General features: G+C 46.9%; 1 protein-coding gene across 1 annotated transcript in view; it reads left to right on the forward strand.

Annotated features, from left to right (window-relative positions):
• Positions 1 to 12,953, forward strand: part of LOC135378860 (uncharacterized) — a 31,121-nt gene extending 18,168 nt beyond the window's left edge. The window contains exons 6-8 of the mRNA XM_064612006.1: positions 3,080 to 3,308; positions 10,575 to 10,646; positions 12,877 to 12,953. Of these exons, the coding sequence (XP_064468076.1) occupies positions 3,080 to 3,308; positions 10,575 to 10,601 (256 nt within the window). The 3' untranslated portion in view covers positions 10,602 to 10,646; positions 12,877 to 12,953. The remainder of the gene's footprint in view (positions 1 to 3,079; positions 3,309 to 10,574; positions 10,647 to 12,876) is intronic.
• The last annotated feature ends 4,424 nt before the right edge of the window (positions 12,954 to 17,377 follow it).

A 17,377-nucleotide genomic window follows, 5' to 3' on the forward strand; every position in this document is an offset into this window, starting at 1 on the left:
GCGAGGCTTGTTTGTATCTGTCCCTTCTATGTTGTTCCAGCCTCAGAACATCAGTTTATCTCTTGTTCAACTGTGCACATTTACAGAGAGAATCGTGATAGAGGCAACTCAGGAGGAGGCTGGAGTACCGGACCGATAACTTTAAAATTTTGCTATCGATGCCGTTTGGCCTGACTGAGCATGTGCTAGGTAGCCTACCTATTAATGCTGTTATGCTCAATGGATTGATAGTTCCTGGAGGCTTCTCCTGTAGTATTTCTAGGGTCAAACGTCAAGGGGGAGAGGAACTTTCTTCAGTGAACACAGAGGAAAAGAAGCGGCTGAACTTATCAGCTGCCTCCTGGGCTGTGCAACTTTCCCCATTATTTTTTAAGAAATACGCACTTTCGGATTAATTACTTTCTAGGCTTGTTTTTGGGTTTGTTATTTTTCAAATATTTCGTAGATCGTTCTTGAAGAAGCCAGTTTCGCTCGTCTTCACTTCCTTTTTATACAGCTTATGACACTCATGATATGCCATGCATGTCTCCGTCCTTTTTTTTTCTTCTGGCTTTGCAAAATAGTCTTTTCTTTTTATTATACAGTTTTCGCAAAGAGCGATTGAGCCATGGGGAAGGCTGCTTTTTTTGTATTGCGATGCAAGGAACGAAACGTTCGCGCACTGTGAGAAAAGCATCCCTTATGCGAATCCAGTTAGCATTGATGGAGTAGTTATGACGTGTATTCAAGAATTAATGTGATCCCACACGTTGCGGAAGGAAAGGTATACAGAACGCCGAAGGTATCAACGTAATAGGGAAGTACCTTATTATACCCTCAGTGATCTGTGCCTTACGCATGGTTTAAACGGGGTATAGACAGTGGTGATGAGGTATAAACGTGGTACGTTAGACTTCATGTATATCTTTTTTATACCTTTTATGTACCTTTTCTTCTAACAGTGTATGACAGCGTATAGAGTTCCACCGCCAACTCGCGGGCGGCTCCTACTACTTCTGCGAGCAATTTCCAAATTGCAACAACAACAACATATATATTCTGATGATGAAGTGGGGAGGTTTTCCACTCTAGCAGTGGAACGCTACCCCATAGCTAGGGGGTCTAATAGGAGTGGTGACAATGATGAGTGATGACGATGTGTGATGACGGGAATGATCGGAGCGGCGATGGCGATGCTGAACGTGATCATGATGGTGGGAATGTCCGAGAGCGCTGCTGGGGTCATAATGAGTCCTTTAGGCCTGTCGCCTTAAAAAAGCCAACTATATGACGTAAGGCCGCCCTGGAGTGGGCCGCGGTGTCCCAAGGGCCGAGGATGGTCGAAAGTTGAAGGGGCGGCAGCCAAGGGTGGCAAGCTGTGACTGCAGTGTACACCTCTCGTTGATATAGGAGTATGTGTTCTACGTTGGCAAGTACACCACACTCGTTGCACATAGAGCTAGCCTCACAGCCTAGCTGGTGGCGATAGCACGGAGTGAAGGTCACATTCAGACGTAGCCTGTGGATGAGCGACTTCAGAGGACGAAGAAGCTTTGCAGGCAGCCGGTATGACAACGTTGGGTCTACACTTCCCAAAGAGGACCTAGTTGGAATGTCATGTTGCCACTGTAGGGCAGACCTGGAATCGGACAAATGCCTGAGGAGGGATCTTCTGTTTCCTCTCGAGAGTATAATTGGCATAGAAGGCCGTTGTTGATGTGCAGCGGCAGCGTCGGCCTCGTGGTTCCCAGTTATTCCGCAATGCCATGGAACCCACTGAAAGGCAACGGAGTGGGAGCGATCTTGTAGGGACTTCAGGGCGCACAGGATATCTATCACCGCTGAAGAAAGGGAACCGCGGATGCCCATGTTTTTAATGCACAGGAGAGCTGCTTTGGAGTCGGTGTCCCAAACTGCAGCTATCCAGGACAATCTCCTGAACTAGAGCTTGCCACGTGTCTAGCCACTGTATAGTTTTGCATTATACTATAAACGCATCTCCAGCCACGTGCAGCAGTTCCTATGACGCAACTATGTCCCATGCAAGTGTGCATGTCAACGTTGAATTAAGTTGATGTGTATCAACCGGCTTCTGAAGAAAAGTGAATCAACGGAGGTTTTTTGTCAAATTCTGGAGTTTTTTGTTTATTTTTTTGTTTTTTTACTTCATCTGCACTCTAAGAAAAAAAAGGAGTACTTTTACTCCTTCTGGGGAGTAATTGCATTGCCACAAAAAATAGTCCCTTTCGGGAGTAAATGCACGGGAGTAAATGAATGTCACACAGTGAAGACCGCATTTCACGCGCTTTTGTAAGAGTCCCAGGTACATAATTGGTGCGCATGCATGAAAATACTTTGAAGCAAACCGTCAACGGTGATATATCGAGTGATATAAAATCTTGCGTCATACTAGGGCACAATTTGCGAAGAAAAATGCGCTAACTGTTTCTTACTCTGTGTGGCTGGAAAATTGCTACGTTGTCTGAGTTATACAGCCTTATGTCGTTCAAATTGACCTAGGGCACATATTTACGTAGACTGTTGCATTCAGGAGACCATTCGCGAAGTTTGGTGACAATTTGCAGTCCTGGGGAGTAAATGTTGGGACTAAATGTTGGGTTAGGGGACTAAAATGGGGAGTAATTGCAGACTAGGGGAGTAGAAGCTGCAATTACTCCCCGTTTTACTCATTTTCTTCTTAGAGTGTGTAGGGACGGCCGGAAACAACTTGACAACATTGGACGCCACGCGAGGGGTTCTTCGAGCGTTCTTGTAACTCGGATTGCACTGTGACAATTCGCGGCACAGCGAAAATATCTTGCATGACGGCTCCTGGACAGCTTGAAAGAGCGCTACGTGGCAGTGTTCAATGTCACCTAATTGCTCTGTTAAATCATTGTGAGCAACGTTGTACGTTATTGTCAGCAAAGGTCTGAAAGCAAGGTTCCCCCTCATGTGTACCAAGTGTGTGTCACGGTGTGTATTCTAAAACTTTTAGCTCTATTTTCCTCCTCTGAAGACTTTTATTTCAATCAGCATCAAGAGTTCTTTTCTTTTCCTAATCAACGTAATTTCAAGCACCCACATTTGATCGTTTCAGCGCCGAGATCACCATCAAAGACGGAACCCTCGCACTGTTCAGCCACAAGGGAAAGACGGACTCCCTGAAAGTCGTGATGAAGGTCGAGCAGGGACGAATCTTGATCGGAGAAGCAGGAAAGCCTCCCACTGCCATCCCCACCACGAAGTACGACATCACGGCCAACGCCGCACCCGGATACGCACACATCGTAGTGAGCAAAGCATACTATCTCACCAACTTCATAGTGGTAAGTGGTCCCCTCAACCAGGGGTCAGTGATTGCGGTTTGGCGTCACGCTCGCACCTTATGTACAGAGCTTGTAAGCTTCATCTCAATGCTTCTGTCTTCCAACGTAAGCTTCATCTAGATCTGTGTTTCCCAACCAGGGTACAGCGAGGCGTGTCCTGAGGTTCCGCGAACGAAATACTGTTGAGTACAACAGGTCATCCTTTTGGGCTTATCGGCAGACTGGATACATGATGGTAAAAGCGTTAAAACCTGTGGATCACACGACACACACACACACACACACACACACACACACTGTTGCGTGTGTATAAGTGATTGTGTGTTCCGTCGGTTTTAGAGCTTTTAACATCATGGTTACCGTTCAGCACGCGGGAGTGTAACTTGACCACCTACCAAAGCTCGCACTCGGACAGCCTTTTTACCGGACGGTGTTCTAGGTTTGATCGTTGGCATTGGTATTAACACCGACATCGCCGGACTAAGTTGTCGCGGTTGAGAGTCATTGCAAGGAATTGAGCCAGTGGCTGTCATCTTCATCGATTCGTTCAATCTGCGGCTCCACCCGACAATTTCTCCGCACCACGCTTTCGCTTTTCTCTCGTGCTTCGAGAGCATTACGAGCACTTGGAAAGTCGGAGCTACTTCAGGGACACTTCGAGGCTGCTCCTCTGCCTACATAGACTTTGGGTTTAGAAGCATCAGCGGCAACCCGCAATGCGGGAACGTATTGTGCAACAGTGGAATGGAACCTTCCAACCTCCAGCGACATCTTACGACGAAACAACAAACAAATAGTTACGATTACAACTAAACAGTTAAAAAATCAGTTGTTAAGAACAAAATCTTGCTACTTGTGTGACATCTATTTCGGTCACATCTACTGATTTGGTGCGCTGTCGAAATACGCGCGTCAGAAAAAGCCGATTTTTCGAATTTTTTTCACTCCTTACTTTTGTACCACGCAATGAATTTTTCCGTGGTGGGCTAAACCCGACCCGTGCTTCTCGAATCTGTGGAAAATATGTTAGGTTGACTAGGCAATTTCCAGACTTTAATTCAGGAAATTAAATTTCCCATAGCGAAAAATTCATAAAGGTGTTCTCATACGACGGCAAAAATTCTCTGAAGGTGAATACCGTTGACCCCGTAATTTTCCGACGTGTAGATTTTTAAATATAATTTTTTGACGCGTTACGTGAGACACCCTGTATGTACATATATACATACACAGGGTGTTTCACAAAACGTGTCATTCGGACTTTATAAAATAACGGGGCGACGGAAAAATACGGGGTAAACGGCATTTTTGCGGCAACTGAATTTTCCACCTTGCAAAGATATTTTCACTTGATTTTAATGAAAAGAAAGTGAGTTTCTTTAATTGAACTCTAAAATTTCCCAAGTCAACCTAACTTTTTTTTTTTTTTACAGAATTAGGGAGCCCGTAGCGAACGTAGTCAGATCCACCAAGAAATCCGCTCGATATTGCAAATGGAACTGCCCCAAATTCCTCCGTGGTTGTTTGTTGAACTGCCCCCAAAAAGGTCCTGAAATTGAGGCTTCAAAGTTTCGGGAATTCAACGGTGCACCAAATCAGTCGCAAAGATGCGCGGAGAGGAGGACATGGAGGATGCAGTGGAACCCTCGAAGCCTGCGTAACAAGCTCCCTGATTTTAAATTACATCTACAACAGTACAAGTTCCCTTTCATAGCTGTATGTGAACACAGCATGGATTCTACACATCGCGTTAATGGATACACAATCTATCGATCTCATCAATCCTCTGAGAGCAGAACAGCGCTATACGTTCGTAATGACCTCGTTGCTGCGCCCATAGGGTTAGTTTGTCATCGCTCTTATGATTATGTCACCTGTAAGATCCGCCTTGGTCCCATGCTGTTAACGGTCGTTAGTATCTATATAAGTCCCGCGGTACAGGTCCCGTGCAGTGACCTTGAACGCTTACTTGGTACTCTGGAAGCCCCGGCGCTCGTGCTGGGTGACTTCAATGCCCATCACCCGGCCTGGGGAAGCCGAAGTAAAAACGGTAGGGGAAGGAGGTTGTTGGAGGCAATGGAGAATAATAACATGTGCCTGCTGAACAATCGACAGCCAACTTACATGCGATCCCCAAAGTCACTCGATGTATTGGACCTCTCGTGGTGCTCAACCGACGTAATTCGCCACTTGTCGTGCGCTACGGACGTCAACACTCGAGGTAGCGATCATTTTCCTCTATCTATTTCGCACGACAGACTGCCGCTCTCAGCAACTACTGGACTGATTTCTTTCACAAACTGGAGACTTTTTCGTGAGGGCCTCAGAACATCTGTGAACACCGGTATGTCCCCAGAGGCTCTCTCGCAAGCAATTAGCCGCGGTATTCAGGACGGGGTGGTCATCTCTAAAAGGGTAACAGGACATGTTGGTCATTCTCCAGCAATTACCCACCTTAGGGCATTACGTCGCACATTGTGGAATACCGCAGGATGAAAGCTAAAGCAACACGAGAACTTAAGAAAGAGGACAGGAAGCGTTGGCGTAAGTTTTGTCACCATCTTTCACCGTTTGACCCGGCCACGATGATCTGGCGGACAATCCGATCTCTGAAGGAGGCGCCCCCTCAAAACAATCCTCTCACGGCCTTGGCTATCGTTAAGGGTGTAGACGAAAACACGCTAGCGACAGACTTCTGTGTGGTACTAACGACACAGGCGGCTGCCTCGACGACACCGCTACACCGCAGTTTTGTCCACAGTTTGACGGCTGAACTTCACAAAGACTAGCCCCGTCCACCGGAAGTTATGGACCGCGAATTCACCCTAATCGAGCTAAAGGCAGCGTTGAAGCTTGTGAACGTCGGCTCGTCTCCGGGACCCGATAAAATTACCTATGCCGCACTGCGAAACCTTGACGGGCGGTCACTCCAAGATCTCCTTCATGTGTATAATGCGTCTTGGCAACGAGGATCTTTATTACCTACCTGGAAGGAGGCCTTGGTTGTTCCCATCTTGAAACCAGGCAAGCCCCCAAATGCCCTATCCTCCTTTCGCCCTGTGAGCCTGACAAGCTGTATGGTGAAACTGATGGAGAGAAAGATTTTGCATCGCCTCGACTGGTGGCTCGAAAAACAACGTGCGTTCCCTCAAGAAACGGCTGGATTTCGTCGCCAACGAAGCTCCATGGATCTAGTTCTCGACCTAGTTTCTACAGTCCAACATGCTAGTGCCCATCGGCGGATCGTCCTATCGGTTTTCCTCGACATCAAGCGCGCATATGATACCGTCTCGCACGTTTGTGCGCTGCACGCCTTGCGCTCGTTTGGGGTATCCGGTCGGCTCTTCATCTGGCTCCAAGGCCTCCTTGCGGACTGAACTGTCGCTGTCCGTACGTCCCAATGCCAAAGCCCCCAGCATCCTGTTCATCAAGGAGTCCCCCAAGGAAGTATTTTGAGTCCGACACTCTTTAATGTGGTGATGGCCGGCCTACAATCAGTAATTCCTCGCAAAGTGTCGTTTTCCGTGTATGCAGATGACGTCGCCCTTTGGACAGCAGGAGAATCACGCCCAGTCATACAGCGCCGCCTGCAGCTCGCTTTAAATAATGTACATACGTACCTCACGCACCTTGGGATAGACCTTTCACCCGAAAAGTGCGTGGAGCTCCCTTTCACGCGCAAATCGATGACCAATTTCCTCTTTGGGTTGGTGCCAAGAAGCTTGAGCCGGTACGCTTCCACCGCTTCCTCGGCGTGGTAGTCGACTCCGACTTGCACTGGGCTCGCCCATTAAACACCTTGAAACTAAAGTGCAGCGATGGCTCCCCGCAATTCAACATCTTTCTGGCTCAGGATGAGGCTGTGATCAGCGTTCCCTGCTTGCAGTTCACGCGGCGTTGGTGAGGGCGACTGTGCTTTATAGCCTTCCTATCCTGCACAGAATATCAACAACATCATTAAATACCCTTCGGTCCCTGTTTGCTCGAAGCCTTCGTCGCTGCCTCGGAGTTCCAAGAATGGCTGAAACACGGCAAGTCCTGGCTGAAGCTGGTGAACTCCCGGTTGAGGTCCTACGTGAATGTGAAACGGATCGGCACTTTCTACGTTTGCATGCTCACGTTCCCCGTCACCCGCTCCTCAGGAAAATTCGCTACCGCCCTGAAAGCGACTTCTATCGAGTAGAGCACAGGACACGCCAGACTCTCACTGGCTCCATAGCTAAGGACATTATACAGGACACTCATGGGCATCTAACGTTCCACTAGGAGCCGTTAGGATAGCCTGCGGCGATAGCCTCTCAGTATTCCATTAGGATTATCCAATAACCCCATACAGTTTATGTGACTATATTGTCAGATTGACTTGGTGGATATGAACCAGACTGTATGCTGATTATATGCTAATATAATTGGGCACAATTATACGCTTAAGATCCCATATACTCCATTTGCATGTCGTGCATGAACAACTTTTTTAGCTCGCCGGTGTTCAGTGTGTCATTAAATTTCCATAAAAACTACTCTTGATAAAAATTTGTGTTTGCATATGACATTCCTGAATGTTTTTGCAAACCAAACAATTGCCCCAACAACAAATAAGCAGACCCAACAAAGACTCTACGCAGCAGAAGTAGTAAGAAAATAGTAAAAATTCTACTTTAGCCCCGCAAAGAGTCGCAAAGAAGCGAGCGCCAAATGTGCGTCTAGAGGAGAAAATACTCCCGGCATTTGTCTTCTTTATGATAAGATGGAATTGTCACCAGCATCAAGGTCAAAGCGGTGAAGCAAAAGGTAAAAACAAAGAGGTGGAAACACATCCTCCTTAACCCACACCTCCCGCGCGCTCTCCTTTGCGACAATCGAGCAGGCGGAGCTAAAGCGGAAATTTTCCAAAATTTTCGACTATTTCTGCTGCGATACTGTGAGTTTTGTTGTGGCTTTGGTTATCCGTGGAGGACTTCATATTTCTGTAAAGAAAATTGAGTTTCGCTTGGCAATTTTCAAAGTTAATTGAACTGACAAAAGTACATTTCCCCAATCAAAACTTGTCCAAAGCCTTCCTTGATGGTGGTGAAAGTTCCCAGAAGGCATTGCCGAAACCCTCACAATCCTACGGCGAGTATGTCTCAAATTATATTTTTTATCACATGAGGTGAAACAAACACCCTGTATATTCCCCAATTATTTGACACCCGTAAAATTGCCATGTCTGCCAGCGCGCTTTCGTAATTGGGGTCGGCAGTGCCTCCAAGATCCCACCACGCATTAAAACAGCACGGGAAAAAAGAAAGAAGAGAGAAAAAGAGGGCGGAAGCGGGACCGACCCAATCACACATTTTGTCTTCGCAAGGTTATCTGTTGGCCGGTATCTGATAATCACGACATTGGATATTTGTCTGTCTGTTTTGTATACTGCTCTGTTGTCCTTCCATCACCTCACACTTAGGCGGGACAACTTGAACGAGCGTGCCTTGATGAGCGCAGCTTTCTTTCTTTCTTTTTTTGTGTGTGGTTGTTTTGGTGTTTTCGGGTGTCAAGTTTTAGTGGAAACGTATGGTGAAAATTCCTGTATTTGGCACTGAAATGGTGTGTTGTGGCATGGGCTTTCTAATTAACGCAAAAAAACGTTACTTCTGCGTAGTAGATTCTTGAGCTGAATTCAATTAAGATGAATTGACTAAGTAATGAGGTACACTCACAGAAAACACCAGTTTGGGTGTTTGGGCAAAGTTACCTTTTCACACGCTCAAGCCAGCCTAGTAACTTTAGCTTTTCGAAAGCACAATACAGCAATACGAAAGCACAACAAGATACCCTCCTGTTAGCAACTCCTAAGTCCTGTACTTTCGAAAAGGTAAATACACTAGGCAGGCTTGAGGGAGTAAAAGGGTAACCTTGCAGAAGAGGGCGTTGAGAAGGCGGTGGCATCGCTGTCAAAAAATGTGACTGAAGTTAAGGGCCTCAGATCAGGTGACTTATTGCTTAAATGTACCTCGGAAGCCGACTGTGAGCGAATTCTGAACACAACAACAACTTTATTTTGGCTTTGGAGAGTGGGGAGGTTCATCGCCACAGGCGATACTCTACCCCATTGCTGGTGGGAATGTGGGGAATAAAATAACGAGCCCCTTCACAATAACGATCGAAGTCCGATGGTGTCCAGAAATGTCAGAAGAGCTTTGAGCGCAGAGCGTTGCTGGGCTGGATCTCTCATGGGCTGGGCAGGTTATTTAGGAGGCAGGGTGGGTTTTATCGCTTTTAAAGTATGAAAAACCGAAAAGCCCAATTTTTAACCATTGTCTATAAAAGCCACGTGCCATGCACGAGTACCATAAGCATCCATAAGACGAGTGGGAGCTTAACAGGTGTACGTCGCTTTCCCTATATCCGCCGTATGTCGCGTGTTGGCAGTTTCAAAAATGTTTCTAGTCTTGACGGAATTTTCTGATGGAATGGAGTGGTGCGAGAGAGAAAAAATTGTATTAAATTGCGTATTGATCTTTCGCGGTGGAAGGAGGCGAAAGGGAGCCGCTCCTTCATATTTGGAGAAGCGCGGATATTTGGAGAAGGGCCCTTGATAATGCGGTCCGACCCTTGGTGCGCCGTGTCTTTGAAAGGCGCGGCCGATAACAAGGTCGTCGTGGTAGTACCGCTTGCGGTGCTGTTCCGGGAAAGAATTTTTCTTTCGCCTTCCAGTTTGATGCCAACGCATCAAAGGAAATGGACACTGCCATCCTAAGTGAGGTTTTGGTGGTTCAATTCTGGACACAGCTTCCTATATGCTATATGCCTGCCCAGTGAGCCAAATGTCACGCAACCGCACGGGGGCGGAAGTTTCCTAGGTCGGAAACATTGACAGTCAGAGCAGTAAGAACCTTTTCCTTCCCCGTAAGGTGCGCTGCCGTGTTGTATTTTATTTTTGCTTTTTCTGTTCACTTCTTCAAATGCTGTGCGCATTGTACATTTGAAAGGTCCTGGAAACAAATGTACAAATCGAAGCGAGGGAAATTAAATTCTCTCATGGCAGGGGTTGAAGAGACAGCAAGAAACAAATTGTGTTTTTACTTTTTTTTTTACTTTTGTGGTCCTCCCCTTCAGGCCATTAGACACTTACGTCTTCATGGTCCCATCAAACCGCTAAACCGTTAGTCCTATTGGAGATGTCCCAAATTGCCATAGGCCTATTGGTCTTGTGGTTCCATTAGCATTGGCTCTGATAGATTTTTCGTTCGGGGGTTAATAACACATTCCTTCCCCATTCAACAGGTGACCGGTATCTACGGATATCCTTGACCCTGCAACAGCCAACAGACCAGAACGACAGTTGTCCACTGTCATGTAAGTTGTCTGCAGTCATAGGACAGTTACTGTTGCAGTATGACAGAAAATGAAATAATGCTTCAAACGGCGATGAAACGTATGAGGGCTTTGCAAATCACTAAGATATAATCGCAGAGTATTTGCATATCAAAACTCGGAGATGCATATCCGAACGCATATGCGGGTTTCAGGATTTTTCAAAAGTGAACTGGCATAGTCTCTCAATGTGCTACCTCGTTTTTGCCTGAAATCCCTTAATTGAAAGGTTCATTAAAGGGGCAATACACAGGTATACGAGGCGCACTTTTTTTAAATACATTGTGATACGCTGCCGACGGTGAACGTTTTCAAAAAAATATTGTCGCGAAAAAGTAAATAATGGCTCCAAACCGACTGAATATCAACTGCACTCTTTCGCCCTCATGCCCCGCCCTGCGATGTCCTGGCAACAATAGCGACACGTCATTTTGACGTCGCGCATCATCAGCCATTTAGAATGCGGGACGCTTATACATTAATTTTGTTGTCATATCCAGAAGTGAGGTCAACTCTAAACATATTCCCACTTGTCCAATCCAAGGTAGCCAGTTCAAACTGTACCAAAAACCCTCAATATTCTATTTCACATGCGCACTATGTTTCCTGTACTGTATTGCTCCGCGAGTTCACCGTGATGTTCCCGCAACCGGTGCCCTCGCGAGCTGCAGCTCGTCTCAGTGGGGTCCGTCATTGGCTAGGAGAGCGAAATCTCCCCCCCCCCTCCAGCGCCTAGAATTCGGTGTTGCTATACGCTGGAATATAGTGACGTGACCCGGTTCCAAGGATAAGGAGAGGCACGCGCGGATTATGCTCTTTGAATGGCATTGTTTCGTGTTAAAGACGCTCGCTAGAAGCAAAAATAATTTCATATTTGGATATAGTGAGCTACGTTCTTTCATTGGGCGTAATAATTGGAAAATGTTCGTCGACCTGTTTTGTGCCCCTTTAATGAATTTTAAGTAATTAGTTATCTTGTAGTTGCACATCTTCCTCTAGAGTATGACCGCCTGGCCATGGAATTCAAATGCAAGACGACATCAATCTTGCTCTGATACCTTTTTTTAATAAAATTTTGTGAAGGCTTAAAAAACATCCTGTATAATATGCATAAGCACAATGATTGAAATATCCCGTATCCAGCTGCGTGAGAGGCCTTTGAGCAGCATCCGCTTTATAATGCTCCACACACATTACTTTGGACAGCCAGTGGTCAGCTCTGCGCTTTGTTACTAGTAGACGAAATTTCTGTGGCAAAGGAACTTACCTATACTAGAAATGCCACAGAGATAAGACCACACCTCTAAGATTTCACTGCTTTGTGCATTTTTAGTCCTTCAGGACACTTGTTTGAATTGCATTGAGGAGCGATCCCAGATTGTACAGTTATTACACTTGACACGGTCGTGCCTGACAGACACGAGTCGAGACAGACAAGTTGATGCAGGAACACGAGTCACACACGATGCCATATTCTTGCTCTTTTAGGCCTGCCAAACACGCAGACAGGTTTTGCTTCAATTTGGTGAGATCAGTTAATATCATAAGGAGTATGAGCAAGTAACAGGATGTCGTTTAAGCATCCTTTCCTGGTTTGTTCCTTCTAATTCCTAACATCCTACGGGACAGTGTTTGCCCCGCGGCTGTGTTGTGCAGAGGACGTGGTGAAAGTCTAATTTCTTGTAAATCTTCATTTTCCCTCAACAAAACACATAACAGTATAAAACAAAACAAAAACACACGTGATTTTGCCCACGCTGTGCACTCCCGTCGCATGAGATTTTTAGTCGGCATGGTAGACTTTATCTGATGGGTAATCTAGTTCACTGCCCATGAACCTTTAAACGACAACTCAAAAAGTCAATGAGGTCTCTCAGATTCGCTCCATGAAGAAAGTACAATGGGTACAACACCATGGTGCGTACAGTCCTCTGGTAGCTTGAAATATATTAAAACCTATAGAAGAGAAAAATGTGCAAATGTTCCAATGAAAAATGGCAGACACCAAAGTCTCCTCAATGTTGCATCAGTAGCGATGCCATATTGGTCCATATATCAAGATAAAGCTTAAGTCCGGATGTCGCCACCCTGTATATTTAGTTTTCACGGCTGATCCTTAAGATCAAAAGCAAATAAATGGTGATGTGCCAATGCAATCACTCCATACACGAACCAGGAAATTTCAGCGAAGTTTCTGATTCTTTTCCTTCAGGTACAAGAGAGTGGATGACTATGGGCCAGACCAAGACAAAACCACAAATACTGGAATAAACGCACATGCACACTCCATTATGCTTTGTGACGTTATTTCGCCTGCTCCATATACTACTGATGACTATTGATACCACGCTTGCGAGTTCGCTTCCTAATGTTGCTTTTGTTTTCTTAAACGTTGGCGCCGGAATGATATAAAAGTGTGGTAATGGACATCTAGATAACTGGAGAGAGGACAACAGAAATGAGTAGGACATAGAGGATTAGTACGCGAAAGGTATTGAAGTCAGTACTATGACGTATTCAGTATTCAGAGTAGATATTCAGGTTAGTATCCAGGTAGGTATTCAGATTGGGGTATTCCGAGGTAGAACAGTATTATGAACTCAGTAGTGTTGAAGTCAAGTCACATCTGTGACTTTTTCTCGCATTTTCCCTCCACGGTTTGTTTGTGGAAATAAACTATAATTCAAGTAGCTTCGAACTGTGATGCAGTTATTGGTACTCGCACAGCATAGTAGATACACAGCAACAAGACAGACAGGACGAAAGAACCAGAGAGGACTACTGCAAACTGAACTAACGTTCTTGACTAAACTCTTAATGCAACTCTTTACACAAGGCACTTTTCGTCCTGTCCGGTTCGTTCATCCAGTGTTCCTCGTTGCAGCATATCTACTAAATCAGTTTGTATGTGTCCTGCATCGACTTCATTGGGAACCGTGCCAACAACCTACTGTGCTGAAGACCTGAATGCAATGAACCCGACCAAGAGCAGGCCCACAAATCTGGTATCCAACATGTCGGTTAGTATGCGTCCTGGGCCGACTTCAGTGGGAACTGTGTCAACAAGCTTCCGGTGATGAAGACTTACGAAAAACGCAATATACCCGACTAAGAGGAGCCCACAAAACTGGTATCTACTATGCCAGTTAGTATGCGTTCTGGGCCGACTTGAGGGGGAAGTATGCCAACAACATTCTTCGGTACTGGAGACTGGAAGGTAATGGACACGACCGAGAGCAGCCCACAAATCTGGTATCTACTATGCCAGTTAGTATGCGTCCTGGGCCGACTTGAGGGGTAAGTATGCCAACAACATTCTTCCGGTACTGGAGACTGGAAGGTAATGGACACGACTAAGAGCAGCCCACAAATCTGGTATCTACTATGCCAGTTAGTATGCGTCCTGGGCCGACTTGAGGGGGAACTATGCCAACAACATTCTTTCGGCACTGGAGACTGGAAGGTAATGGACACGACCGAGAGCAGCCCACAAATCTGGTATCTACTATGCAAGTTAGTATGCGTCCTGGGCCGACTTGAGGGGTAAGTATGCCAACAACATTCTTCCGGTACTGGAGACTTGAAGGTAATGGACACGACTAAGAGCAGCCCACAGATCTGGTATCTACTATGTCAGTTAGTATGCGTCCTGGGCCGACTTGAGGGGTAACTATGCCAACAGTATTCTTCCGGTACTGGAGAATGGGAGGTAATGAACACGACTAAGAGCAGCCCACAAATCTGGTATCTACTATGCCAGTTAGTATGCGTCCTGTGCCGACTTGAGGGGTAACTATGCCAACAGTATTCTTGCGGTACTGCAGACTGGAAGGTAATGGACACGACCGAGAGCAGCCCACAAATCTGACATCTACTATGCCCGTTAGTATGCGTCCTGGGCCGACTTGAGGGGTAACTATCCCAACAGTATTCTTCCGGTACTGGAGACTGGAAGGAAATGGACACGGCCGAGAGCAGCCCACAAATCTGGTATCTACTATGCCAGTTAGTATGCGTCCTGCGCCGACTTTAGGGGGAACTATGCCAACAACATTCTTCCAGTACTGGAGACTGGAAGGTAATGGACACGACAGAGAGCAGCCCACAAATCTGGTATCTATTATGCCAGTTAGTTTGCGTCCTGCACCGACTTGAGGGGAAACTATGCCAACAACGTTCTTCCGGTACTGGAGACTGGAAGGTAATGGACACGACGAAGAACAGCCCACAAATCTGGTATCTACTATGCCAGTTAGTATGCGTCCTGCGCCGATGAGGGGGAACTATGCCAACAACATTCTTCCGGTACTGGAGACTGGAAGGGAATGGTCACGGGCGAGAGCAGCCCACAAATCTGGTATCTACTATGCCAGTTAGTATGCGTCCTGCGCCAACTTGAGGGGAAACTATGCCAACAACATTCTTCCGGTACTGGAGACTGGAAGGTACTGGACACGACGAAGAACAGCCCACAAATCTGGTATCTACTATGCCAGTTAGTATGCGTCCTGCGCCGATGAGGGGGAACTATGCCAACAACATTCTTCCGGTACTGGAGACTGGAAGGTAATGGTCACGGCCGAGAGCAGCCCACAAATCTGGTATCTACTATGCCAGTTAGTATGCGTCCTGCGCCGACTTGAGGGGAAACTATGCCAACAACATTCTTCCGGTACTGGAGACTGGAAGGTAATGGAAACGACCGAGAGCAGCCCACAAATCAGGTATCTACTATGCCAGTTAGTATGCGTCCTGCGCCGACTTGAGGGGGAACTATGCAAACATTCTTCCGGTACTGGAGACTGGAAGGTAATGGACACGACCGAGAGCAGCCCACAAATCTGGTATCTATTATGCCAGTTAGTATGCGTCCTGCATCGACTTGAGGGGAAACTATGCCAACAACATTCTTCCGGTACTGGAGACTGGAAGGTAATGGACACGACGAAGAACAGCCCACAAATCTGGTATCTACTATGCCACTTAGTATGCGTCCTGCGCCGATGAGGGGGAACTATGCCAACAACATTCTTCCGGTACTGGAGACTGGAAGGTAATGGTCACGGCCGAGAGCAGCCCAAAAATCTGGTATCTACTATGCCAGTTAGTATGCGTCCTGCGCCGACTTGAGGGGGAACTATGCAAACATTCTTCCGGTACTGGAGACTGGAAGGTAATGGACACGACCGAGAGCAGCCCACAAATCTGGTATCTATTATGCCAGTTAGTATGCGTCCTGCACCGACTTGAGGGGAAACTATGCCAACAACATTCTTCCGGTACTGGAGACTGGAAGGTAATGGACACGACGAAGAACAGCCCACAAATCTGGTATCTACTATGCCAGTTAGTATGCGTCCTGCGCCGATGAGGGGGAACTATGCCAACAATATTCTTCCGGTACTGGAGACTGGAAGGTAATGGTCAGTAGTAAGTACTGACCACGTTTATCCGGAAACGCACATCTTCGTCTGGACGCCATTAATGAGCAATTAGAGCTAATTGGGACCCCCCACATTAACCAGCACCCTCCAGGGACCCATCACACTAATTGGGGAATGTCTATCTCGCGTCCAGACCAGTTGTGCGTTTCCGGATAATCGTGGTCATAAAAAATAAAAAAAATAGGCAGAAAATAAAATAAAAAGATAGAAATAGAGTGTAGAGAAAAAATTTATTCGAAAATCAACGATGCCGCGGCGAAGAAGCCGCTCCGCAACACCCGAGTGACCAGCGCCCGCCATGTTGGTAGTTTGCACCCAGCAGTTGCAGAGATCGACGACAGGTGGCCACTTAGTTGCAAGGCATCACACCAGATGGCGCCACCATCATAGCTCTAGACGAGAAAGACAGAACAAGATACTCGCGGCAGGTAAAAATGGCAGCACTGCTGAACAAGTCTAGGCATGCGAGAGAAAAGGTCTAACCGCTACTGCTAAACAGAAAACAGTACACATCGGGGAAAAAGGCTTACGGGGACGATCACTTAGGCCTAACCACAACACTACGCAGCTAACACAAGGCGGGAACCACACATCGCTAAACATGCGTCAACAGGCTTGCTCACCGCAAAACAAGTCTAAACATATGAGGAAAAAGGCTTACGGGGGGGCGATCGCTTAGGCCTAACCTCAACACTACGCAGCTAACACAAGGCGGGAACCACACATCGCTAAACATGCGTCAACAGGCTTGGACACCGCAAAACAAGTCTAAACATGCGAGAAAAGGCTTAACACGAGCGCGGTCACCGCTAAACACAGCAAACATACGAGAAAAGGAGCGCGTCAAATCACTCACCTTTGCCCCCGCGGCAACTTCCAGGCAGAAACTGAGCGAGCGCGCGGAGCACACGTCCGTCTTCCGCGACAGCCCGAGAGAAACTGAGTGAGGCGACGCGCAGCGGCAGCTATGGATGCGCGCGCGCTGCTAGCTCCCTCTGTGTCGCCCACGGGTGTTTTCGGTTTCGACTCTCTGCTGCGCGCGCGCGCGCGCGCGCTCCTAGCCACGACGGGTGGCTTCAGTTTCACTTTTGTTTCTTTGCGCGCGCGTTTATCTCTATAAAGGCAGCGCGCACCGCGCTCGCGTCATCACTACGTGAAGATGTTCAGCTACCACTCTTTACAAAATTGTTCCCGCACCCACGCTTCTTGGGAAGAAGTGGAGAAGGAATGTTTCAACGGCGAAAGTCCCCGCAACGAGCTCGTCATCAC

The sequence above is a fragment of the Ornithodoros turicata genome, chromosome 1 (genome assembly GCF_037126465.1).
Source record: "Ornithodoros turicata isolate Travis chromosome 1, ASM3712646v1, whole genome shotgun sequence".
Classification (NCBI taxonomy): Eukaryota; Metazoa; Arthropoda; class Arachnida; order Ixodida; family Argasidae; genus Ornithodoros; species Ornithodoros turicata.